The sequence below is a fragment of the Falco biarmicus genome, unplaced genomic scaffold (genome assembly GCF_023638135.1).
Source record: "Falco biarmicus isolate bFalBia1 unplaced genomic scaffold, bFalBia1.pri scaffold_245, whole genome shotgun sequence".
Lineage (NCBI taxonomy): Eukaryota > Metazoa > Chordata > Aves > Falconiformes > Falconidae > Falco > Falco biarmicus.
In genome coordinates, this window is record NW_026611812.1 from 6907 (window position 1) to 34085 (window position 27179).

The following is a 27179-nucleotide window of genomic DNA, read 5'->3' on the forward strand; positions in this document are numbered from 1 at the left end:
TGTTTGGTCCACAGTTCCCCATTCTAGTATCTAATAGTGCATTCCACCACTTCATACGTTGACTTTTCAATCGCTTCGTCCGTCTCTGGCCGGCCCCCTCGCAGGGAACACGGAAACGCAGATCGGGACTCCCCACTCACTTCACAGTTAAACTGTGTCTCTCACACACATCACACTTGCTGGGCAGCCCTCAGCCACACAGGCAGCATGTTACATACAACTCTAGGACTGCTGACAGTTTGCGTTAGCACACAAAGTACGTGTTTCAATGAACAATTGCCAAAAACCAAGTTCTAATTTTTTCTGGCCCTAAGCAGGGGCCCTCTGCTCTGTTGCCCCTTCTTCCCCCAGTTTCTTACCGGAACTAGTAACTCCAGCTCACCAGCTCCTTGACCATGGCTTCAATCTGTTCCTGAGCCACATGCACATCTTCTGTAGGTCCTTCCAAAGTGATGTTATCCTCTCCTCCAGTGAATTTGATGTGAACCTTGAGGTGAAAGACAATGGATCTCTTAAGAATTTGCCAAGATCCAAGCCAGGCCAATGCTCTTGGTCAGGCCTACACCATCCATCCCTGCCACTAAGAGATGCGCTCCTTCCCAAAAAGCCCAAACAAAATCCCCACAATTTTACAAGTCAGTAACTTAACGATTTCGGCCATATGGCAGTGCCTAGAGCCCAAGGCTCTGGTGCTGTCCCAGTTTCTGCAAGGGCTTTGGAGAAGTTTACCCATCTAGCCTTTATCTAGATACCGCCTAACTCACCAGGGAGAAGCCTCGCTGCACTCGCCATTTCCAGGTATCCTACTACATCAGTTCTCAAAACAGCACCACATAAAGCTTCCTTGGAAGGGCTCAACCCATGACAATAACATAGGAGGAGCAGTGTTTGCAGCAGTAAAAGAGAGGGTTCCCTTGAACAGCAAAGATCTGTGTCATTTCCCCCTGGGTTTACCCACGCTAGAAGACACCTCTCTCTTCCGTGACGAGTGATCTGGACTAAACCTTCTTCTACGCCGGGGGTGCTAAGCTAACCAGCTCATCCATACCTTTGGCATCTGCTGAGTTATTTTGGCCAGGTTCTGTCCTTTCTTTCCAATAATGAAACGATGAAGCCAAGAGGGGGCAGAGACCGAGGAGACGGTAAAACTGTTGGCCTGAGAGACAGAAAAACAGAGAAGCTGTTTGATGGACAAACTGGGAGAGGCCTTCACAACAATTCAGTTCCAATTCCCATGCTGCACCTCCGGTATTGACTTCTAAGCTGCACCTCTAATGGCCCAAGAGAGACCACCCCCGCTACACCTGTCAGTGCTCACAAATGTATCTTCGCGGGACCTTCAAAGGAGGCCTAGCCCATCTTGTCAGTACCTTTGCATAGACTTCAGTCAATGCTTGCCCAAGTTTCTCAGGCTCGCCTCGCAGTATCAGCGTCTCCGAGCTACTGTCTGTGGGTGGGATCTCGACAGAGACTCCAGTCTTCTCCAAGATCTCCTGCAGGGAATTCCCCTTGGGGCCGATGACATACTTGTGCTGGGACTTCTTCACCTCCACTGCAATAGTAGTAGTCTTCTTTTTCTGTAGGGGCAGAGACACTGAGGCATCAATCACAAGGGGGCGGGGAAGGACAAGAGCGACAGGAAGAGGCACAAGATGCAGTCAAACTCTGCACCCAGCAAAGAGCAAAGCCAAGCTGAGCACAGTGGCTCGGCAGTACCCTAGCACCCCTTGGACCCCTGCCTACAGAAAGCCTTGTGCTCAAAAATTCACAGGGGAAGTACAAAACTAGCATGCTGGGTCAAGCTCCCTGGGACACGGCATGCAAGAGACCACACACACACACACACACAGGCATGTCGTTGTCGTCGTCCCCGTCCCCCCGTTGGACAACAGGGTTCAACTCCCAGCCGTCTCCCAGGCAGTGCCGTGATGCAACACTGTGCAGGCTATAAGCCGATTGTTGAAATCCAGACCGGTACAAATACAGACCTAACCACGAGGAGAAACAGCCCAGCAACCCACAACAAGGATATTCACAGCAGCGTTGGCTGTGGGAAATAAACTGGAGTGACATTCACTCTTCAGCAACTTCTGCTTATGTAGCAGCTTTGATACTGTCAGCTGGCCACCACTGTAGACCTCACACTTCTTTCCTTCCTTAGTAGCCCCGGTGTGAACAAGAGCCAGGGGAGCTCTTGGTGGCCTGCTAATTCCCACGATACAGAAAAGCCAGAAATCTGTCACCTCCCGGATAGTATCAGCCCAGCTCCCACTCTGCCGAGTGAGGAAACGGTAGGATTCGGGGTCATGTACTGCAAGGGCTGCTGAGCCAGATGCAACCGAGGGATGCACAAAAGTAGAACAAGAAGGGAAGAGTGCCTAGGAGCGGGTGCCAGGGGAAGGTGGGAAGCTTTATGGACCATCCGTACCTTCTCCTCATAGATCTTCTTAACGCGAGCCACAGCCTGGGCTAGTTGCTCCTTTTCTCCGGTGAAGACTATCTCGGTCTTGTTGACACTGGGTGGAGGAATGTTGATGCGCGTCCCTGTGTCCTGCATGAGCTCCCTCACCAGCTTGTTGTAAGGGCCAGCAATGAAAGGGTGGTACACTTTCTCCACGTCCAGCCGCTCCACGGCACGCTTATCCTGGAAGAGCCCACAACAGACCTTGGTGGGAACTGCCCTCTATATTACAGTCTCTGCCAGGCACAGCTAAGTTCCCAGGGGTGTCCTGCCTGACACTCTGGCCCAAGCAACCTTCTCAGTTTGCGGGCTTGTAGATCTCCACCTCTTTCAATCTACAAATACGGTTGCTGCTGCTGCTCCTTGTTTACGATATTCACCCCTGTGATCTCCTGCCTTATCCCAGCTGGCACCTAAGACGCTTCACTTCAACTATCAAATGCTTGTTTGGGCTTCAGAGATGGACAAAACGCAGCACAAGAAGTTTCAGGACCTGGCAGCGGTGCTCATACAGCCGGCGAGTGGCACAGTATACGTCTCCGTTCAGGCTAACGTTAGCCACTGACTGTAGCCACGGTGGCTACAAACTCCGACTATACCGTGGGGAAGCAAAATGGCTGACCAGCTAATGCCATGAGAGAGATCACAGTACTGAGGTACCTGCTCAGCGGAGATAAGCAGGATCTCGTGCCGGGCCTTCTCAATCCCTTCTTTAGTGCCGCTGATCTTGATCTGGTTGCTGGGGTCATCTGGGCGGGGGATCTGCATTTTGGTTGCAGTTTTGAGCTTCAGGTCCTGCAGCCTCTCACCCTTCTTTCCAATGACAAAACGGTGGTGCTCCTTGGGGATGGCAACTGTCGCTGAAGCCTGCGGCAGAAGAACCAAGCATCTGTGAAAAGCCTTGCCTGCACTGGCAGATCCACAGGAACAGAGCCAGGGAAAGCAAGGTAGACGCTGCTCAGCGGTACTGCTCCTCAGAGCAAACACAACGCCTTCCCAGCACATTCTGTCTGAGGGCTGACACTGTACCAGCTGATCTACAGTGCCTCTATGCCAGGAGTATAAAGCCCACCTTTCCCTCAAAACCCTTCTGTTTGCACAGGAGCAGTACTCTGAATTAGCAAAGGCCTTCCGACACAGACGAGGAGGTGCCTCTCCTCCAGTGTAAGACACCAGGCAACAACTGAGATGGCAGCGCACAGCTGGAGTTTATCTGAACTCTGGCATCTGCTGCCAAGGCTACAGAGAGCAAGACGTACAGTATGACTCCTAGGAAAGAGAAATTCAACACCAGAAACCTACTGCAGGAGGCAGGCAGCTAGCAGATGCTTACCGCTACTTAAGTGCTAAGGCGTCTTCAAGTGTAGCACATGCTGCTCCTGGGACTGCTTCTAGAAGGCCCCGCATGCAAAAGGGGTCCTTCTCAATCTACCATTAAAGGGCTGCTCTATACAAGGGCTTCCTGACTTCTTCCCTTCTCACTGAGTTTTTACAGGTCTGGTAGCTGATGACTGCTATCGTGCTCCTGATCCCTGTGATTAGGCAACCACTAACAGCAATCAGACAATGAACATTCAAGCTATAATGGAAAAATAAAGGATGAAGAAAAGATCACTCGGTGTGACTTTTCAGCTCTGTGTTCCTGTCCTGAAGCTAGCCAAGCCCAAGAGAAGCTGGAATACAGACACACCTTCCAGACCTGGGGCCAGGGCAGAAGGAGCTATATTTGAGAACAGTGGCTCACGGGTCTGTGGCGGCACGACCTGAACTGTTTTTTCAGATGCACATTGTGGATGTAGGGTTTCGTTCCTTTCTCTTTCCTCTGGCAGGGTATGACACAGGGGCTGAACAGCGCTAAGCAGACATGGTATTAACATTGCATTACCTACCTTTGGCATTATACTTTAAAACACACTGCAACACCTGGCTGCGATACATCCTAACAAGAGCTACCACCTTGACTATGAGCTCAAGAACCTTAAGGTAAGAGATCAAAACCTAGAGGACTGAAGCAACCGAAACAACAGGGTTGTGGCTCCTTACCAGTGTGCCTTGAGTTACACAATGCAGAACCCTGACCCGAAGCTTTTGGCTTTTGGCAGGACTTCCTTTCCTCTACTTTTCTTTCTCCCAGCCTTCCACGTTCTCCTCTGAAGGACTTCAGGAAAAGCACAGTCCCGTTCTCACACACTACTAGCTTTGTGTGTGAGGCTCCTGCACCCCCTCCAGCACCAGCACCTCAGCACAAAGTCACTGGTTGCAACTCAAATGTTCCAGAGATCGCAGGCTCCACGCTTCATGCAACACCACGGCCTGTAATTACCTTGGAACCCTATTTTAAGCCTCATTCCCATTCCAAATTGCCAGTTGGGTGCTTTGAAAACGTACAGCAAAGCTGAATTAGTCATACCTCTTTGGCTTACAAGCACACGGGCCCAAGGGTCTCAAAGCATTTGCGAGTCTTGGGGAAGAGCAAAGACGAAGGCAGAAACAGTTAGATGCCCTCACCCGAGTCTGCAGTCGAGCGACAATCTGCTTCCGAGCCTTCGTGACTGCTTCCGCCTTGCCAGAGACCACGATCGAAAGGCCCTGGTCCTTTGCGAGAGACAGCTCCAGGTGAGCTCCCGTCTTCCGCATGATGTCAAGGCAGATCTTGGCCTGCTCGCCTTCTCCAAACTGATTCATGCCCTTGTATTTCCTCTCCTCCAGTGGCACATGGAACACCTGCTCAGCCACGGGACAGACACAAGCAGGGCACAGCAAGGTGTCAGTGTGCTTTGGATTGTCAGTGCCTCCCTCTGCAATCCTCCCTTCAGGCCTGTTCCAGCTATCTGTGCAACAGGGATGCAGAGCTTTGTCTGGGCAGTTTTTCAACACATCCCTCCCCCTCCAGAGCAGTCCTAGCATTCAGCTTCAGTCTTCCTTGTGCGCCAGGGCAAAGGACAGCAAAGAGGCAGTTACTCTGACACACTAAGGGATTTCATACTCCAGGGAAAGCTTCACTTCACCTACTTTTTGGAGGGATGAAAAGGAGGGAGATAAGACACCCACTCCCACCAACCTGAGTGATGACAGAAGCCTTTATTGGCCGGATTTTGCTCCAGGGCCCAGCAGGTTCCCGGGCAGCTTCCAAACATGGTGCTTTCTCAGGGAGCGCAGGGAAGGCTTCCTCGTAGGTGGGAGGATCCTTCTCTTCTTCAGAGTTTAAAGCTGTTACTGCGGTGAAGCAAACAAGGCAAATGAGATGCTCTCCCCACAGAAACGCCCCCATTCATAGGCAGTGCAACTCTATTGAGGCATCATCAAAGAGAGACAACAAAGGACTTGTGCACTACTATTCATCCTGCTACAGTTATGCTTGTGGAGAGCAGCCGAGTCGGGAGCACAGCTGAGCTCAGCACAGCACAGACTGCAGTAGGTGCCGCCATGGATGCAGGAAGCAACCGTGCAAGTGAATGGTGGCAGCAAACAAGCACATTATGGCCAACTTTGTTGAGAGGAGCTTGATCGGGGGACAACAGGCCAAGCAGAAGGAAATCAAAGGGACACAGCAAGGCTGTAGGTCAGAAGGGGACAAGACAGACACATGCCCAGGAAGAAGGCAGAGAGAAGCAGAAGCACTCTAGTTGGGGCAGAGTCCAGGGAAAGCCTGTAGCTTATGTTCGACTCAGCTGTGCACTGGGCTGTGCCAAGCGGGCCAGCTCGCAGCTGGAGAATGGGTGCCGAGACCCATCAGTGAGTCAGTCAATACGGTTATAATGACTTTCCCCAACACCTGGCTGAGCAAAGGAGGAAGTGACAATCCAGCACACTGATCCCACGAGGCTCTCTTGCAGCCCAATGACCCATGCTTGCACATGCCCTGCCCCACGGCTGACAGCGTTGCTAGCCAGAGCTCTGTGAAGATCTGAGGCTTGCCTCCGCCTGGCCCTGCACTGTGCAGCACCACCGATGTGCTCCTGTGGGTGGAAAGCCAGAGTCTGGCAGGCCGCCAGCCTAGGAATGGCGAACGCCGTGCCTGGACACTTAGGGGGAGCCGGAGGCATGGAGCGAGCTTGGCTAACAGCAAGGAACCTTGCCTGCGCAGTCTCTATTTAGAGGCACATCACAGGAACTCAGCTGTGTCTTCTCACCTTTCACCTGCTGCTGCGTCAAGCCACTGCGGTGTTCGGCAAAGCTCTCCTGGGTCAAAAGTGCCACCGAGCTCATCGTCGACCTCCCACGCACACACACAATCTGGGTATGCCACTGGAAGAGACAGAGGAGGCAACGCTATTACCAGCACCATTCAAGATGCACACAAGTCACTCCAGGAAGGCAAAAGACGTGTTTACTGAGCACTTTTCCAGCCGGCCTCTTGAGAAGCGCCTACAGGGCCAGTCTGCTGCCCTGTTCTCTTGCTGAACCACACAGAAACTCAGGGGGGATTTTTCCTCATAGCACAGCGGGCATCAAAACCAGAGCTCCTCGTTAAGAAGGCAGAGGATGTGCAACCTAAGAAGCCTCTTGGAAAGGGGGACACCCCAAGCTGTTAAAGCATACTCTCATTAATCTATCAAGTATTAATGGCGTGCAGTTTTAAAACCAGTCTCCCAAGGTACACATAGGCAGTGCAAGACCCTTGTGGAACCCTGGAGAGAAAACAAAAAAGAGCCCAGGATGCTGCCTCTTCCTGAAAAACTTACGCCTTGATTACCAACCGAGCATGAGCACCTGGGGCCCAGAGAGCAGCTCCTGGTGTCTCCAGCTCCTCTGCAATCCCTCCCACAACAGGCTCTACCGAGCGTGACCTTCCCTTCCGCTCCACGTACAGTCTCACAGCCCACAGTAAATACCACAGCCTCCTGGTAGCAGACTCTGCTGGAACTGCTTCTAGAACCCCCCCCCCCCAGAAAAACAATCACCCAAACAAAAAAACTACCTGCAAAGCCCACTACAGTACATCATGCAGCCTAACAGTTTCTTCTCTCAAGGTTAGGAACATTAGGAAGAGAGGCCTAATCCTGCAGCTGGGTTTTACTTTCCTGTCTCTACTTTATCTGTTTTCATATTTTAATACAAAGAACACCTCCCTACTTCTTGCACAGACCCGTGTTGCAAAAGTTTTACAGGCTCTGGGCCTCTCAGTGACATGCTCTTGGACAAGTGAGACTCCTTACATGCTGGGTGAACATGCCTTTCCCAGCCCACTTCAGAAAAGCCCCGGACTTTCTGCAGCAGTGCATGTCTTTGTCAAGGATGTCACAGCATTTCCCTAAGGGTAATGCTGCAGAAAGAAGGCTGCTCTTGTGCTTGATCCACAGGGGCTAAAAGGCTTGTATTTCTTGTTATAGTGTCTGCTCAGGCCGTGCCTGGGTGCCCACTCCTGCTAAGGATGGGACCAACGGATCTGCAACTTCTCTCTTTCTGGCCGCAAGGGAAGTGCAAAGGCAGTTTCCAGATCCTGCCTTTACTGCTTGTCAGCTTCAAAACAGCCACGAGGACACCTGCCAGGCTCTTGCTCTCCTGCTGTAAGGTTCATTTGATAAGCTCTGCACAGTATAGGCCTGAGGATTTTCTTCTGTAGCATTCTTGAACACAAAACAAATGTGAACCATAGTTTAGTACTTTTCTTTTTTTTTTTTTAAGAGAAACAATGCTTTCACATGAAGTGGGTATTTTGCAGAAACCCACAGATCAAATTGTCAGATACCCTCACAGCCACGGCGAATGAACTTTTTCAGCCATACGCTCGCATTCAGTTTGAACATGTTAGACTGGTCTCAGTGCAGCTGCTGACTGCTCTAACCACCTGACTGGTAGCGGCCTGGGTGAATGACCTGGATCCCCGCAGCAGCACAATCCTAAGTGCACTTGTATCAGCTTAACATGCTTCTATATGCAAAGGGAAGAGTATGTTTTGGGAAAGGCAGTATCAGCGGAAATACTGTAACCAATAGCACATCTTGATTTTCTTTGACAAGGTGTGAACCGCACAGGGGGGCTTATCTGGGATGGCTCTGCACTCTGATAACAGCTGTAAAATCCAGGGTTACAGATCTCTCTTCCAATAGGCCGTACCCTCTTCAGAAGCAGCTTAATGTGCATTGGGAAAAAAAGACTAGCTACCTGACCGAGAGCAACTGCCCTTATCCTACCAAAGAAAAAGTTACCATTGTTACCGGAGAGCGGCGGGGAGGCGACTGGGCGACCGCCCCCCGCAGCCCTGTCCCCTCGGGGGTGGCCCCGGCCCTCCCACCAACCCGCGGGGCAGCCGCCACAGACAGGGGGAGCGCGACGTGACTCAGGGATTTTGTCCGTGCCCTGGGTGCCGCCGGAGCGCTCCCCGTTGCCGGCGCAGTGCGGGGCGGCCACTGCGTGGGGGAGCGGCTGGGGAGGCCGGCAGGTTGGGCGGGTGCAGGAGGCCGGTGGGCCGAGCCCCTCCGCGCAGCCCCCGCACCCCCGCTCGCTGCGGAGGGTTGCGCTGGCGGCACGTGGGCCACACCACGCCAATGGGAAAGGCCGAGACCACAGAGTGCAGTCGGGTGCTCGCTGGACATCCCGCTTGCGGAGCCCGTCTCTCTGCTGCCGCTGTCTTGTTGGAGGCAGCGCAACCCGCCCGGCCGCAGAGACGGGCCCGCACCCTCCTCCCGCTATAGCTGAGGCTATACCCCCAACCCCCACCGCCCGCCCCGCGCGGCCAGTGCCACCGCGTGCCCCGGGACCGGCCTTACCTCTAGTAGGCCCGCAGCTAAGCCTATGCTGGGCACGAGGCCGAGGGGCCTGCCGTCATCGTGGTCAAGAAGAGAGATGTGTGTGACCTCCCAACATACGGGTGGTCCCTCCCCTGTGTGCCCTTTGTCAGCCGGTTGCTAGGGGAAGAGCCCGACTCGTTCCCATAGCAACCGACCAAAGGGCACATGGGGGCGGGGCCACACCTGTGTTGGCAGGTCACGCACTTCTCTCCTCTTCACCAAGATGGTGCCCCGGGACCGGCTTTACCTCTCGTAGGCCTGCAGCGAAGCCTGTGCTGGGCACGAGGCCGAGGGGCCCGCCTCTTCCTGCCAGCTGTGCGCGCGTGGGAGCGGCGGTCGGGGTCGCTGGCTGCGCGAGGCGCGGGGCAAAGGTGAGGAGACGCGGCGGGAGGGGGGCGGCCAGCGGCGCTGCCCTCCCTCGGCGGGGCTCGGGGGTCTGCCTGCGTGGCCCCCGTCTGGAGGGGCGGTGCAGGACAGCCCCTTCCCCGGCTCTCCGGGAACTCTCCGGGAAGCCCCTCTGGGGTGCTGAGCAGGTGCTGGTGAGGAGGAAGCAGCCGAGGGGAGCTGTGGGGTGGGGCACACACACACCCCTACCACCACCACCCCCATACCCACAAACACCCCCGCCCACCCCGGTCCATCCCTAAAATCCTTCATCAATTCCCACCCGTCCGTCCCTAAACCCCTTCCCCCGCCCCCTCCCCTACTCCCGTCCCTCTGTCCCTGGCATGGCCCAACTGCCCAGCACCACCAGACCACTCTGGCCCAAACACCATAAGGCAATGGTTCCCACCTGACAACAGCAAGTCGAGGAACCTTTTTTTTCCTAAATAAAGACATTTTTGCTTCATATGCTGCCCACTACACCAAATTATGTCTTGCTGACTGACTGGATACCCAGCAAAGATGAACTCCACATCAAATCGATCAAATATATCAATCATTGAAACATATCCAAGGTAGTTTCTTGTATTATAATACAGGAAAATAGCATGCAATATGATAAAAGGAAACAGCAGTAGCTATTGTGAGCGATATGACAAAAGAGCAATAGGAGCGAAGCACCAAATTGTCACTGCAAAGCCTTAACGAGACTAAGGAAAGGAGACATCACCAATTCCAACCCCAACATCACACAAGACCACCCTTTATCTGGGAGCGCCCTTGCAGCCGGCACCAGCAGTCTCTTGGGAAATGGGAAATTCCCCTGGAGAAGGTGCCAGAAAGGAATTCCCCTGCTGCTTCTCAACCTGCCCTGGCAGACATGTGAGGCACAGCACAAAAGTTCTGCTCCCTGATTTCTGTGGTGAGCAAAATTGACACGGCACATTTGCAATATTACACAGACCCAAGAAGTCACCTTGGAAAAGTAAAAGCTCCCCTGGAGAAGTGCAGCGAATGAAGAGACGGGACGCAGCTTGATGCAAGCAAGTTGTCCCTTTATTAGTGATTTTCTTACAATTATATATGTTTCTACCTTCTACATATTACACACTGATTGGTTAAATCTTAAGCGTAAGAAACACTGATTGGTTAATATTTAAGGCACACCGTTAGAACAATAGGTACTTACTAGTTTATCTTGACCTAGCAATAATTTTTATTCCAAGGTTAGGGAGTTTCTTTCTACGTGGCTTTCTTAATTACATATCGGCGCCATCTGTTCCCTTATCTGGCTACTTTGTTTCTCTGTCCGTCTGGTTGCCTCCTCAACTGTGACGGCTCAGGGGTCTGCAGTTAGCTTGTTCCTTTGCTCCCAGGGCTTGTGCCCTACAAGTTCTAACAAGTCTCTGTTCATCAGGCTATCAGTACTTGGACTCTTGTCCTTGAGGCCTTGTCCTACAGAGAAGGTGCAAGGAAGGAGTTCTCTTGCTGTTTCTCACCCTCCCCTTGCAGCCATGTAAGGAACAGCACAAAAGTTCTGCTCCCTGCTTTCTGCTCTGAGAAAAAGAAAATTGACCTCTCATACCTGGAATCATTCACATTCCAAAAGAAGCCACCTTGGGAACGTGCAGCGCTGCTCCCCTGGAGAAGGTTCCAGAAAGGAATTCTCTTGCTGCTTTTCGCCCTGCCCTGGTAGCCCTGTCAGGCACAGAGCACAAGTTCTGCTCCCTGCTTTCTGTGGTGAGCAAAATTGGCCTCTTTTCATTGGCAGTCATGCACAGCCCCAAAAAACTCACCTTGACAAAGTGCAGCAGTGCTCCCTGGAGAAGGTGCCAGGAAGGAATTCTCTTGCTGTTTCTCTCCCTGCCCTTGCAACCATGTGGGGAGAAGCACAAAAGTCCTTCTCCCTGCTTCCTGTGGTGAGGAAATTGACCAAAAACTTATGCACTCATGCAGAACCAGAGCTCACCCGGTGAAAGTGCAGCACTGCTCCCCTGGAGAAGGTGCCAGGCAGGAATTCTCTTGCTGCTTCTCACCATGCCCTGGGAGCCATGTGAGGCTCTGCTCCCTGATTTCTGTGGTGAACAAAATTGACCGGTTTAGTTGTACTCACGGAGAGACAAGACTTTCTTACTCAAAAGCAAAACCAGAAAGCCACACAGGCTTGGGAATCCTCTTCTTCTTCTGCGTGGCTGGTGACTTCCCATGGCTATTCCTCAAGGCAGGATAAACAACCATGAATTTGGAAGCCCGCATAAATTCAAGTACACTTAGTCCTCTGACAGTCACTACTTGTGGGCCAGCAGTCCTCTCACCCCTCCACTGATCTGCCTCTTAGTCCTCTAGCAGTCATTCTCCATGGAGGGACCACAAGTCCTCCATACCTACCTACCAACTCACCAGAAATGAGTCAGACCACATCAGAAGTAACACTGCCTGACCTGCAGGAGATATAGAAACCATCATTACTGGTCGACAAGACAGAAAAAACACCGCCATCCACCAGACAGCAGAAAAACAACCAGAAGAAACATTGTATACAAACCAAAGGCCCCCACCCAAACCCTGCAAAGGCCAAAAACATGAAAAAAGGCACTCTCCACATAAAAAAAACAAACCAAAACCACACAAAGAACACATAATAAGATCACACTACCATAACCCCAGGAATACAGAGCCAACAAACCCAGATTCTGTCCATAAAAATAACACGCTTTAACGCTTCACTCGCTTAACCTCTGGCATACCATAACCTTGTCGCCCCCAAACCCCAGCACGCTGTAGCCCTAAGGCAACACAAAATGGAACACAAAGTCCCTGGAGATCTCTGTCAGGGCCTTCAGGTGGACGCTGACCTCAGGCATCGTAACCTTGAAGTGGGAGCCATGTGGAGGCACCAGAACATCACCGGCACCCATCTTCACACCCTGAAACAGTGCCTGGGATAAACGCTCCTGGGCAGAAAGACTGAGGCACTCGGAGGCTTTGAACCGGCCGGCCACAGTCACAGGGCTTGAGCTCATCATTTCTGTGTCAGAGCCACCAGGCAGGTGGCCCCATCCTCCCAGAGAGACCCCTCAGGGCACCTGTACCCAGCTCCAGGGGGCTGGATACACAGCCTCGGATCCATGGTGGGAGGGGTGCTTTAATCCTGGGAGCGGGATTTCTAACAGTGCCCCTGAGGAGGAAAGCCTCCTCAGGCCTGGAAGCCTGAGAGACATCCCTGCGCTGCTCCACACGTCACCAAAAGCAGGGGCTGAGGAAGGCTGCTTTGGGGCCCGTCGAGGGAACCAGCTCCCCTGGGCTGCTCTGCGGCCACTGGCTGCCGTTGCTGTCACGCAGGTCTCAGTGCTGCTCTGCAGTCGGCCGTCACCTCCCTGCGCGACACTCTCCAGCGCAGCACACGTCTGCACTGGCTCTCCCTGGGGACAAAGATCACAAGCGAGGGATGGGCTTGGCTTTGCCCCCAGTCCCAGGCTGCCACCAGAGAGACCTGCCACCCCCGCCCCAGCTGTGCGATGTGGGCACCACGTACAGCTGCAGACGTGGGTCAGGGCAGCTGTGGGCAGGGGGCAAGCCCCGTGGCGGTGCCCCCGGCGCTGGCAGCAGGCAGAGCTGGGGAGAGCGAGGGGCAGCCCAGGGCAGCCGGCAGCTGGCGGCGGGGCCCGGCAGGGTGCAGCACCCTCAGCAATGCCCGGCTCCTTGCGCCTCGGCCCCAGGGCTGCAGCGCAGGGCTGGCCCCAGCCGGGGCTGGGCTGGGAACAGCCAGGCAGGGCCCCCTGGCAGCCCCGGCACGCACCTGCTCCCTGCATGGGGCAGCCTGGTCCTTTGCAATCGACCCCGTGGCATCCAGAGAAGGGCCCTGCCCTGGGCCAGAGCCATCTCTGCAGGCAGGAGGCCTTCCTCGGCGTCCGTCCCTCAAATCCCTCCCTCCGGCCCCCACAGTCCGTCCCTAAAACACTTCCCCTCGCCCCCAGTCCCTGCGAGCGGGGAATCCGCCTCCCCAGCTTTGAGCCCGGGCGGCGCAAGCCCCCCCAGGGCTCACCCTGCCATCCATGTGGTTCCTGGACGAAACACCATCCCACCATGCCCGCAGGCAAACCGCTATCCCTATGGACACAATGGGGGCAGCCGGCACGGGGCGGGGGGGGGGGGGTGTCACTCTCGGGGCTATTCTAGTGAGCAACACTCAGAGAGGCCAAAAACTGGAGTGCAGGGGTGATGCCGGCATTACAGCCGGCTGCAAGCGAAAGGCACTCAATGGGCATGGGCGCTGCTGGGAGGGAAAGCGCCACGTCAGGACGGTCGGGAATCTCGGCTGGCTGGGAGGGAGCTCCATCGAGCGCTCAGAGTCGAGGCTTGAGATCCTTGCAGCCACGGAGGTTTTTGCACGGAGAGCTGCGCTAAGCAAGGCTGGTTTATCACTTTGGCTGCAACACGAGCGTGCTGCACCCATGCATGTGTGCTTCCCCTGAGCCGACAGAGAACTTTCTCTCCTGGGCTTTGTTCCCTCTGGGACAGCGGCTGTGAGCGAGGCAGGGCTGTCAGATATGCACAGCAGGGGTCGAGGGGCTCAGAACGGATAAACCCCCCGGCCTGCGCCCGGCCCTGCCCCTCTCTTACAGCCTCCATGGCAGTTCCCCTGCAGCTGAATAGAACCATCAACGCTCTGTCTTCAGTGCAGTTTCTTGTACATAGAAAAAGGGGACAGCACAAAGCGTGAAGCAAAGCCAAGAAGGTGGCACCTGATTTTAAAAAGAATACATTCAGTACATCACAAAAAAATGCGGTGGAACTCACTCTTCCAATTGGGTTAGGCAGGAGGAAAATGGATTTGGAAAGCAAATAAGAATCGCTCACTTCAAGCTATAAGGTGGCTACTAAACACAGACTCTCCCGTGCATGTCCTGCTCATTAGTTCTGCGCTTTGGACATGCCTGCGGCTTCCCTGAAGCACCCTCTCTGGGTTACTCTTCCAAAGGGGTTCCTGGGACATCTGCATAGGGAAGCTGCCTGAAGCAATCACCGTTTGTTATCCTGTCAGGTTTCAGCCAGGGCAGATAGCCTGTGCATGCAGGGACTACAAACTGCAGGCATCGCAACTTGTGGATCCCAGGAAAAAGGGGGTACACGATATGAATTTACGGTACAAGGCTGTCACTGAAACAAGCCATGTGAAGTGGAATATAGTACTTCTAGCACCAGTGAAATAGTGTACGTTAAAAGAGTATTCATCTATATACAAAAAAGTCATGAAAACTTATTTTCAGGACATTTCTCAAGATCTTGAGAAATAGACCTCTGTTTACTGGTAAGGGAAGAAGAAGTAAGAAACTAAAAAGTGTCCATCCCAATACACACACCACCACCACAAACACCACGACCCGCCCCCAAATTACCTCAGGTGAGCCGCGGCCTTTTTAAAAAGTGCCAGCATCTAAAGCGTATGTAGTGACCTGGAACAACGTTGCTGCATATTTGGGATTCAGATGATACAGGGCAGCGTGAGGATTGCTAACATGGACAAAACAGCGGGACTTACTTTGCCTCTTTATTTCGGTAGCTAGGTAAATAGCTAAGGATTGAGGCTCTTGTGGCGAGGTGTCTGCTTACCCTTGAGCAAACAGTACTTCCATAAGTGCAAAACCAAACCTGCAACGTTGGGAATGGCAGTTTCCTGCTGACACGCATTTTTTTCCAAAAGGCAGGTGTCTGCTTCCTATCTGGGGCCATCTTTGTGCACGCTAAAAATAGTTCATGCCCTTAGTGCAGTGCTGAGAGTTTTGAAAGATGGACAGCAGTGTCTGGTACACACCTTCTTCAGGAAGGTCAGGAAGGGCTTCTTGACCTTCCTGAATTTTTTCAGCGGTTGATCTCGAAAAGCTTTTCTTCTCTCCTTTTCTCTTCTGGTGTGCTTTCAGCCTCTTCTCCAGAGACCTGTTTTCCCTTTCTGTTTCTTTGCTTTTCATTTTCCTGAAACGAAAGACCCTGCAAACCTTGATATTCCACAGTGTTATTAGAGAGGTAAAACCACGATCAACTGGAATCAGTTCTCATTTTAAACAAAGGGAGCTCATTTTACCTTCTTTCCTCTGAAAGGCTCATCAGCTGTTCCGGGTCTACCGAGGAGTCTGCTGTGCTCTCGGGGGTGGTTGGAAGCAAAGGTACAAGCGCCTGAACCGGAAAGGTTGAAGTTGACAGGTGGCAAGACACCTGGAGCAGTAAGCTACCGTTTTCCAAATTGCTACCTTAGCTCCTCAAATAAGATCCCTTTGGTTGCTTTGCATTATCCACATTTTGCACCGTCGTAAGATAGGCTTCAGGAGCTCTGATGAATTGGGATGATGGGCTGCCCCTTCTCGCGGGCTGGGGCACCACAAACTGGAGGGGTCTTGGAGGGTAGGACAGACCCTTGCCAGCTTCGTTCTGCTGGGCTTTCTTCTGCCTTCCTGGGACACGGTTCTGCCGTTATCCCTTGGGCAGCATTATCCCATTCTGGGGCGTGAGCCTTTTATTTTTAAATCTGCGATTTTGTATTTGACTTCTTGTAAGTATTTAGATTGATTAAGCACATTCCCAATGCATCTGAGAAACAACCTTTCTGTTTTTTCTTCTCTATCATTACAGGGTGGGAAAAGTCAAACAGACAAGGGATCTAATGACAGGAGGAGGCACAGCAGCTGCTTGGACCTATCAGAAACTACTGTCATACATGAGAAACGTGTCAGTGTTTGTTGGCCTGACATCCCTCTACTATTTCTGATTTCACCACCATACCTGCCCCTGCTTCTTTGTAGAGGATGAACAGAGAGGGTGCTGTGTGCAAGAAGTCTTTTGCCTGGGGCTCTGCGTTTGCTTCACCTGCACGGCTCCTTTGATCTTCCAAACGCACCCGTGGAACACAAAAGCACGTGCAGCAAAGTGACCTCGTGGAAGTGGACAACACCTAAACCAAAATCCACCAGCAGCACAATAAGGAATTGGACCAGAAGCCCCAGATTTTGAAAACCCTCAGCCCCTCCTCATACCTGTGCACCTGTCCACAGGTGCTGGCACCTCCTCGGCTGATGGAGGGGAGAGGCCGGCCACCTCCTCCCCAAAGATGTCCCCGCAGTTTTCAATCACAAACTGCACCAGCACGTTCCCCTGCACACATCAAAGCCTTGGTCTCAGCCTACGAGTTTTCTCCCTTTGAGCCTCCCAGTTCCCCCTGCCATCCCCCTGGGGAGGGAGGGAGGGAGGGAGGGAGCAGCTGTGTGTTGCACAGCTGGCGGCCCCGCTTGAACCACAGCAGCCTATGAGCAACAGTTAGCTGGTTGATGGTGAGAGTGCTCATCCTTCGTCCTCCATCAGGGTGCGGGCGTCTCCCGTATCACACTGGGACGCAAAAAAGCCTCAGCAGTCCGGCTGCTGTTGGAGCTGCTGGAAAAGCTTTTTGGGCGAGCCGACGTATTTGTAGTGGCCAGCATGGCAGTTTGCTTTATACCGTTGCCCTGAGCGTGGGCGTCTGAAGAAACTGCCCGGCAGTCAGTGTGCAGGGATGACGGCCGCAGGGGACAGCAAGCTGCAGGTGATGGTCAGCGGCGGCACCGTGTCTGCCTGCGTGTTGTCCCGGCTCTGAGCTAATGGCGCTGCTCCCCAGTGGAGCATCCATCGAGCCTGAGCACAGGCTGTGTCTTAGCCAGAATCCGAGCAGGAGCTGAGGGGACAGTGACACCTCCAGAGGTGCCATCCGGCCCCCACCTCCCTGTGTGACTGTGCTGTGAGTCCTAAAGCTCAGCCGTGATGCCCACTGGCAAGGAGTCTGGGCCAAGGGATGATCCCAAAGTCCTCCCCTAGGACGCACCACCAAACAATATCTGCCCAGTCCCCAATTATCACATGGCAGACGTAGTCAGAAGAGAGGAAAGATCATTTTATTGAGGACATCAGCTGCAGGCTGGGGGGGTGGTGGCTACCCAGGAGCCCCAGGGCTTCAGGCAGGAAAACAGCACCTGCAACAATAAGAGCCAGGAAGCACTGCTAAAGCCACAAAGCCAGGACGAGGCGTGACTTGGTTGCCCTTGCTTTGGGGAACGCTTTACAAAGTGCCTTGAATCAGCGCTCCCGCCCAAAGGACTGGTTCTCTTCATTTACTCCAGCAGCCTCGGCAGACAATAAAAGCCTTACACAAGCAGCCTGCCACAGCAAGAAAGGATCTTCCTGACTTGCCGTTCAGTTCTCAAATGTTACGTTACTGCCTGTGGAACAGGGTTTAATAGGCTGTATTCCCAAGACCTCTGACTCCCCTTTACTGACCTGGGGCCTCGCGTTTGTGCTTTTCCCAAATGATATTCGTTCTAGTGTTTGGTCCACAGTTCCCCATTCTAGTATCTAATAGTGCATTCCACCACTTCATACGTTGACTTTTCAATCGCTTCGTCCGTCTCTGGCCGGCCCCCTCGCAGGGAACACGGAAACGCAGATCGGGACTCCCCACTCACTTCACAGTTAAACTGTGTCTCTCACACACATCACACTTGCTGGGCAGCCCTCAGCCACACAGGCAGCATGTTACATACAACTCTAGGACTGCTGACAGTTTGCGTTAGCACACAAAGTACGTGTTTCAATGAACAATTGCCAAAAACCAAGTTCTAATTTTTTCTGGCCCTAAGCAGGGGCCCTCTGCTCTGTTGCCCCTTCTTCCCCCAGTTTCTTACCGGAACTAGTAACTCCAGCTCACCAGCTCCTTGACCATGGCTTCAATCTGTTCCTGAGCCACATGCACATCTTCTGTAGGTCCTTCCAAAGTGATGTTATCCTCTCCTCCAGTGAATTTGATGTGAACCTTGAGGTGAAAGACAATGGATCTCTTAAGAATTTGCCAAGATCCAAGCCAGGCCAATGCTCTTGGTCAGGCCTACACCATCCATCCCTGCCACTAAGAGATGCGCTCCTTCCCAAAAAGCCCAAACAAAATCCCCACAATTTTACAAGTCAGTAACTTAACGATTTCGGCCATATGGCAGTGCCTAGAGCCCAAGGCTCTGGTGCTGTCCCAGTTTCTGCAAGGGCTTTGGAGAAGTTTACCCATCTAGCCTTTATCTAGATACCGCCTAACTCACCAGGGAGAAGCCTCGCTGCACTCGCCATTTCCAGGTATCCTACTACATCAGTTCTCAAAACAGCACCACATAAAGCTTCCTTGGAAGGGCTCAACCCATGACAATAACATAGGAGGAGCAGTGTTTGCAGCAGTAAAAGAGAGGGTTCCCTTGAACAGCAAAGATCTGTGTCATTTCCCCCTGGGTTTACCCACGCTAGAAGACACCTCTCTCTTCCGTGACGAGTGATCTGGACTAAACCTTCTTCTACGCCGGGGGTGCTAAGCTAACCAGCTCATCCATACCTTTGGCATCTGCTGAGTTATTTTGGCCAGGTTCTGTCCTTTCTTTCCAATAATGAAACGATGAAGCCAAGAGGGGGCAGAGACCGAGGAGACGGTAAAACTGTTGGCCTGAGAGACAGAAAAACAGAGAAGCTGTTTGATGGACAAACTGGGAGAGGCCTTCACAACAATTCAGTTCCAATTCCCATGCTGCACCTCCGGTATTGACTTCTAAGCTGCACCTCTAATGGCCCAAGAGAGACCACCCCCGCTACACCTGTCAGTGCTCACAAATGTATCTTCGCGGGACCTTCAAAGGAGGCCTAGCCCATCTTGTCAGTACCTTTGCATAGACTTCAGTCAATGCTTGCCCAAGTTTCTCAGGCTCGCCTCGCAGTATCAGCGTCTCCGAGCTACTGTCAGTGGGTGGGATCTCGACAGAGACTCCAGTCTTCTCCAAGATCTCCTGCAGGGAATTCCCCTTGGGGCCGATGACATACTTGTGCTGGGACTTCTTCACCTCCACTGCAATAGTAGTAGTCTTCTTTTTCTGTAGGGGCAGAGACACTGAGGCATCAATCACAAGGGGGCGGGGAAGGACAAGAGCGACAGGAAGAGGCACAAGATGCAGTCAAACTCTGCACCCAGCAAAGAGCAAAGCCAAGCTGAGCACAGTGGCTCGGCAGTACCCTAGCACCCCTTGGACCCCTGCCTACAGAAAGCCTTGTGCTCAAAAATTCACAGGGGAAGTACAAAACTAGCATGCTGGGTCAAGCTCCCTGGGACACGGCATGCAAGAGACCACACACACACACACACACAGGCATGTCGTTGTCGTCGTCCCCGTCCCCCCGTTGGACAACAGGGTTCAACTCCCAGCCGTCTCCCAGGCAGTGCCGTGATGCAACACTGTGCAGGCTATAAGCCGATTGTTGAAATCCAGACCGGTACAAATACAGACCTAACCACGAGGAGAAACAGCCCAGCAACCCACAACAAGGATATTCACAGCAGCGTTGGCTGTGGGAAATAAACTGGAGTGACATTCACTCTTCAGCAACTTCTGCTTATGTAGCAGCTTTGATACTGTCAGCTGGCCACCACTGTAGACCTCACACTTCTTTCCTTCCTTAGTAGCCCCGGTGTGAACAAGAGCCAGGGGAGCTCTTGGTGGCCTGCTAATTCCCACGATACAGAAAAGCCAGAAATCTGTCACCTCCCGGATAGTATCAGCCCAGCTCCCACTCTGCCGAGTGAGGAAACGGTAGGATTCGGGGTCATGTACTGCAAGGGCTGCTGAGCCAGATGCAACCGAGGGATGCACAAAAGTAGAACAAGAAGGGAAGAGTGCCTAGGAGCGGGTGCCAGGGGAAGGTGGGAAGCTTTATGGACCATCCGTACCTTCTCCTCATAGATCTTCTTAACGCGAGCCACAGCCTGGGCTAGTTGCTCCTTTTCTCCGGTGAAGACTATCTCGGTCTTGTTGACACTGGGTGGAGGAATGTTGATGCGCGTCCCTGTGTCCTGCATGAGCTCCCTCACCAGCTTGTTGTAAGGGCCAGCAATGAAAGGGTGGTACACTTTCTCCACGTCCAGCCGCTCCACGGCACGCTTATCCTGGAAGAGCCCACAACAGACCTTGGTGGGAACTGCCCTCTATATTACAGTCTCTGCCAGGCACAGCTAAGTTCCCAGGGGTGTCCTGCCTGACACTCTGGCCCAAGCAACCTTCTCAGTTTGCGGGCTTGTAGATCTCCACCTCTTTCAATCTACAAATACGGTTGCTGCTGCTGCTCCTTGTTTACGATATTCACCCCTGTGATCTCCTGCCTTATCCCAGCTGGCACCTAAGACGCTTCACTTCAACTATCAAATGCTTGTTTGGGCTTCAGAGATGGACAAAACGCAGCACAAGAAGTTTCAGGACCTGGCAGCGGTGCTCATACAGCCGGCGAGTGGCACAGTATACGTCTCCGTTCAGGCTAACGTTAGCCACTGACTGTAGCCACGGTGGCTACAAACTCCGACTATACCGTGGGGAAGCAAAATGGCTGACCAGCTAATGCCATGAGAGAGATCACAGTACTGAGGTACCTGCTCAGCGGAGATAAGCAGGATCTCGTGCCGGGCCTTCTCAATCCCTTCTTTAGTGCCGCTGATCTTGATCTGGTTGCTGGGGTCATCTGGGCGGGGGATCTGCATTTTGGTTGCAGTTTTGAGCTTCAGGTCCTGCAGCCTCTCACCCTTCTTTCCAATGACAAAACGGTGGTGCTCCTTGGGGATGGCAACTGTCGCTGAAGCCTGCGGCAGAAGAACCAAGCATCTGTGAAAAGCCTTGCCTGCACTGGCAGATCCACAGGAACAGAGCCAGGGAAAGCAAGGTAGACGCTGCTCAGCGGTACTGCTCCTCAGAGCAAACACAACGCCTTCCCAGCACATTCTGTCTGAGGGCTGACACTGTACCAGCTGATCTACAGTGCCTCTATGCCAGGAGTATAAAGCCCACCTTTCCCTCAAAACCCTTCTGTTTGCACAGGAGCAGTACTCTGAATTAGCAAAGGCCTTCCGACACAGACGAGGAGGTGCCTCTCCTCCAGTGTAAGACACCAGGCAACAACTGAGATGGCAGCGCACAGCTGGAGTTTATCTGAACTCTGGCATCTGCTGCCAAGGCTACAGAGAGCAAGACGTACAGTATGACTCCTAGGAAAGAGAAATTCAACACCAGAAACCTACTGCAGGAGGCAGGCAGCTAGCAGATGCTTACCGCTACTTAAGTGCTAAGGCGTCTTCAAGTGTAGCACATGCTGCTCCTGGGACTGCTTCTAGAAGGCCCCGCATGCAAAAGGGGTCCTTCTCAATCTACCATTAAAGGGCTGCTCTATACAAGGGCTTCCTGACTTCTTCCCTTCTCACTGAGTTTTTACAGGTCTGGTAGCTGATGACTGCTATCGTGCTCCTGATCCCTGTGATTAGGCAACCACTAACAGCAATCAGACAATGAACATTCAAGCTATAATGGAAAAATAAAGGATGAAGAAAAGATCACTCGGTGTGACTTTTCAGCTCTGTGTTCCTGTCCTGAAGCTAGCCAAGCCCAAGAGAAGCTGGAATACAGACACACCTTCCAGACCTGGGGCCAGGGCAGAAGGAGCTATATTTGAGAACAGTGGCTCACGGGTCTGTGGCGGCACGACCTGAACTGTTTTTTCAGATGCACATTGTGGATGTAGGGTTTCGTTCCTTTCTCTTTCCTCTGGCAGGGTATGACACAGGGGCTGAACAGCGCTAAGCAGACATGGTATTAACATTGCATTACCTACCTTTGGCATTATACTTTAAAACACACTGCAACACCTGGCTGCGATACATCCTAACAAGAGCTACCACCTTGACTATGAGCTCAAGAACCTTAAGGTAAGAGATCAAAACCTAGAGGACTGAAGCAACCGAAACAACAGGGTTGTGGCTCCTTACCAGTGTGCCTTGAGTTACACAATGCAGAACCCTGACCCGAAGCTTTTGGCTTTTGGCAGGACTTCCTTTCCTCTACTTTTCTTTCTCCCAGCCTTCCACGTTCTCCTCTGAAGGACTTCAGGAAAAGCACAGTCCCGTTCTCACACACTACTAGCTTTGTGTGTGAGGCTCCTGCACCCCCTCCAGCACCAGCACCTCAGCACAAAGTCACTGGTTGCAACTCAAATGTTCCAGAGATCGCAGGCTCCACGCTTCATGCAACACCACGGCCTGTAATTACCTTGGAACCCTATTTTAAGCCTCATTCCCATTCCAAATTGCCAGTTGGGTGCTTTGAAAACGTACAGCAAAGCTGAATTAGTCATACCTCTTTGGCTTACAAGCACACGGGCCCAAGGGTCTCAAAGCATTTGCGAGTCTTGGGGAAGAGCAAAGACGAAGGCAGAAACAGTTAGATGCCCTCACCCGAGTCTGCAGTCGAGCGACAATCTGCTTCCGAGCCTTCGTGACTGCTTCCGCCTTGCCAGAGACCACGATCGAAAGGCCCTGGTCCTTTGCGAGAGACAGCTCCAGGTGAGCTCCCGTCTTCCGCATGATGTCAAGGCAGATCTTGGCCTGCTCGCCTTCTCCAAACTGATTCATGCCCTTGTATTTCCTCTCCTCCAGTGGCACATGGAACACCTGCTCAGCCACGGGACAGACACAAGCAGGGCACAGCAAGGTGTCAGTGTGCTTTGGATTGTCAGTGCCTCCCTCTGCAATCCTCCCTTCAGGCCTGTTCCAGCTATCTGTGCAACAGGGATGCAGAGCTTTGTCTGGGCAGTTTTTCAACACATCCCTCCCCCTCCAGAGCAGTCCTAGCATTCAGCTTCAGTCTTCCTTGTGCGCCAGGGCAAAGGACAGCAAAGAGGCAGTTACTCTGACACACTAAGGGATTTCATACTCCAGGGAAAGCTTCACTTCACCTACTTTTTGGAGGGATGAAAAGGAGGGAGATAAGACACCCACTCCCACCAACCTGAGTGATGACAGAAGCCTTTATTGGCCGGATTTTGCTCCAGGGCCCAGCAGGTTCCCGGGCAGCTTCCAAACATGGTGCTTTCTCAGGGAGCGCAGGGAAGGCTTCCTCGTAGGTGGGAGGATCCTTGTCTTCTTCAGAGTTTAAAGCTGTTACTGCGGTGAAGCAAACAAGGCAAATGAGATGCTCTCCCCACAGAAACGCCCCCATTCATAGGCAGTGCAACTCTATTGAGGCATCATCAAAGAGAGACAACAAAGGACTTGTGCACTACTATTCATCCTGCTACAGTTATGCTTGTGGAGAGCAGCCGAGTCGGGAGCACAGCTGAGCTCAGCACAGCACAGACTGCAGTAGGTGCCGCCATGGATGCAGGAAGCAACCGTGCAAGTGAATGGTGGCAGCAAACAAGCACATTATGGCCAACTTTGTTGAGAGGAGCTTGATCGGGGGACAACAGGCCAAGCAGAAGGAAATCAAAGGGACACAGCAAGGCTGTAGGTCAGAAGGGGACAAGACAGACACATGCCCAGGAAGAAGGCAGAGAGAAGCAGAAGCACTCTAGTTGGGGCAGAGTCCAGGGAAAGCCTGTAGCTTATGTTCGACTCAGCTGTGCACTGGGCTGTGCCAAGCGGGCCAGCTCGCAGCTGGAGAATGGGTGCCGAGACCCATCAGTGAGTCAGTCAATACGGTTATAATGACTTTCCCCAACACCTGGCTGAGCAAAGGAGGAAGTGACAATCCAGCACACTGATCCCACGAGGCTCTCTTGCAGCCCAATGACCCATGCTTGCACATGCCCTGCCCCACGGCTGACAGCGTTGCTAGCCAGAGCTCTGTGAAGATCTGAGGCTTGCCTCCGCCTGGCCCTGCACTGTGCAGCACCACCGATGTGCTCCTGTGGGTGGAAAGCCAGAGTCTGGCAGGCCGCCAGCCTAGGAATGGCGAACGCCGTGCCTGGACACTTAGGGGGAGCCGGAGGCATGGAGCGAGCTTGGCTAACAGCAAGGAACCTTGCCTGCGCAGTCTCTATTTAGAGGCACATCACAGGAACTCAGCTGTGTCTTCTCACCTTTCACTTCACCTGCTGCTGCGTCAAGCCACTGCGGTGTTCGGCAAAGCTCTCCTGGGTCAAAAGTGCCACCGAGCTCATCGTCGACCTCCCACGCACACACACAATCTGGGTATGCCACTGGAAGAGACAGAGGAGGCAACGCTATTACCAGCACCATTCAAGATGCACACAAGTCACTCCAGGAAGGCAAAAGACGTGTTTACTGAGCACTTTTCCAGCCGGCCTCTTGAGAAGCGCCTACAGGGCCAGTCTGCTGCCCTGTTCTCTTGCTGAACCACACAGAAACTCAGGGGGGATTTTTCCCTCATAGCACAGCGGGCATCAAAACCAGAGCTCCTCGTTAAGAAGGCAGAGGATGTGCAACCTAAGAAGCCTCTTGGAAAGGGGGACACCCCAAGCTGTTAAAGCATACTCTCATTAATCTATCAAGTATTAATGGCGTGCAGTTTTAAAACCAGTCTCCCAAGGTACACATAGGCAGTGCAAGACCCTTGTGGAACCCTGGAGAGAAAACAAAAAAGAGCCCAGGATGCTGCCTCTTCCTGAAAAACTTACGCCTTGATTACCAACCGAGCATGAGCACCTGGGGCCCAGAGAGCAGCTCCTGGTGTCTCCAGCTCCTCTGCAATCCCTCCCACAACAGGCTCTACCGAGCGTGACCTTCCCTTCCGCTCCACGTACAGTCTCACAGCCCACAGTAAATACCACAGCCTCCTGGTAGCAGACTCTGCTGGAACTGCTTCTAGAACTCCCCCCCACCCCACCCCCCCCCCCCCCAGAAAAACAATCACCCCAAACAAAAAAACTACCTGCAAAGCCCACTACAGTACATCATGCAGCCTAACAGTTTCTTCTCTCAAGGTTAGGAACATTAGGAAGAGAGGCCTAATCCTGCAGCTGGGTTTTACTTTCCTGTCTCTACTTTATCTGTTTTCATATTTTAATACAAAGAACACCTCCCTACTTCTTGCACAGACCCGTGTTGCAAAAGTTTTACAGGCTCTGGGCCTCTCAGTGACATGCTCTTGGACAAGTGAGACTCCTTACATGCTGGGTGAACATGCCTTTCCCAGCCCACTTCAGAAAAGCCCCCGGACTTTCTGCAGCAGTGCATGTCTTTGTCAAGGATGTCACAGCATTTCCCTAAGGGTAATGCTGCAGAAAGAAGGCTGCTCTTGTGCTTGATCCACAGGGGCTAAAAGGCTTGTATTTCTTGTTATAGTGTCTGCTCAGGCCGTGCCTGGGTGCCCACTCCTGCTAAGGATGGGACCAACGGATCTGCAACTTCTCTCTTTCTGGCCGCAAGGGAAGTGCAAAGGCAGTTTCCAGATCCTGCCTTTACTGCTTGTCAGCTTCAAAACAGCCACGAGGACACCTGCCAGGCTCTTGCTCTCCTGCTGTAAGGTTCATTTGATAAGCTCTGCACAGTATAGGCCTGAGGATTTTCTTCTGTAGCATTCTTGAACACAAAACAAATGTGAACCATAGTTTAGTACTTTTCTTTTTTTTTTTTAAGAGAAACAATGCTTTCACATGAAGTGGGTATTTTGCAGAAACCCACAGATCAAATTGTCAGATACCCTCACAGCCACGGCGAATGAACTTTTTCAGCCATACGCTCGCATTCAGTTTGAACATGTTAGACTGGTCTCAGTGCAGCTGCTGACTGCTCTAACCACCTGACTGGTAGCGGCCTGGGTGAATGACCTGGATCCCCGCAGCAGCACAATCCTAAGTGCACTTGTATCAGCTTAACATGCTTCTATATGCAAAGGGAAGAGTATGTTTTGGGAAAGGCAGTATCAGCGGAAATACTGTAACCAATAGCACATCTTGATTTTCTTTGACAAGGTGTGAACCGCACAGGGGGGCTTATCTGGGATGGCTCTGCACTCTGATAACAGCTGTAAAATCCAGGGTTACAGATCTCTCTTCCAATAGGCCGTACCCTCTTCAGAAGCAGCTTAATGTGCATTGGGAAAAAAAGACTAGCTACCTGACCGAGAGCAACTGCCCTTATCCTACCAAAGAAAAAGTTACCATTGTTACCGGAGAGCGGCGGGGAGGCGACTGGGCGACCGCCCCCCGCAGCCCTGTCCCCTCGGGGGTGGCCCCGGCCCTCCCACCAACCCGCGGGGCAGCCGCCACAGACAGGGGGAGCGCGACGTGACTCAGGGATTTTGTCCGTGCCCTGGGTGCCGCCGGAGCGCTCCCCGTTGCCGGCGCAGTGCGGGGCGGCCACTGCGTGGGGGAGCGGCTGGGGAGGCCGGCAGGTTGGGCGGGTGCAGGAGGCCGGTGGGCCGAGCCCCTCCGCGCAGCCCCCGCACCCCCGCTCGCTGCGGAGGGTTGCCCTGGCGGCACGTGGGCCACACCACGCCAATGGGAAAGGCCGAGACCACAGAGTGCAGTCGGGTGCTCGCTGGACATCCCGCTTGCGGAGCCCGTCTCTCTGCTGCCGCTGTCTTGTTGGAGGCAGCGCAACCCGCCCGGCCGCAGAGACGGGCCCGCACCCTCCTCCCGCTATAGCTGAGGCTATACCCCCAACCCCCACCGCCCGCCCCGCGCGGCCAGTGCCACCGCGTGCCCCGGGACCGGCCTTACCTCTAGTAGGCCCGCAGCTAAGCCTATGCTGGGCACGAGGCCGAGGGGCCTGCCGTCAT

At 53.1% G+C, this 27179-nt stretch overlaps 2 protein-coding genes across 2 annotated transcripts; both read right to left on the bottom strand.

Annotated features, from left to right (window-relative positions):
• Positions 1 to 359: 359 nt before the first annotated feature.
• On the bottom strand, positions 360 to 6736 carry LOC130143326 (vigilin-like). The gene is made up of 8 exons (XM_056326028.1): positions 6595 to 6736; positions 5523 to 5677; positions 4970 to 5185; positions 3122 to 3328; positions 2429 to 2644; positions 1371 to 1577; positions 1049 to 1156; positions 360 to 487 (listed from the first exon to the last, which is right to left on the bottom strand). The coding sequence occupies exons 1-8, from the start codon at positions 6668 to 6670 to the stop codon at positions 365 to 367; spliced, it is 1308 nt and encodes a 435-aa protein (XP_056182003.1). The 5' UTR covers positions 6671 to 6736; the 3' UTR covers positions 360 to 364.
• Positions 6737 to 18281: 11545 nt separating this feature from the next.
• On the bottom strand, positions 18282 to 27179 carry LOC130143325 (vigilin-like). Its single transcript, XM_056326027.1, has 9 exons — positions 27170 to 27179; positions 24517 to 24636; positions 23445 to 23599; positions 22892 to 23107; positions 21044 to 21250; positions 20351 to 20566; positions 19293 to 19499; positions 18971 to 19078; positions 18282 to 18409 (listed from the first exon to the last, which is right to left on the bottom strand). Exons 1-9 carry the CDS (start codon positions 27177 to 27179, stop codon positions 18287 to 18289), a joined length of 1362 nt encoding a protein of 453 aa, XP_056182002.1. The 3' UTR covers positions 18282 to 18286.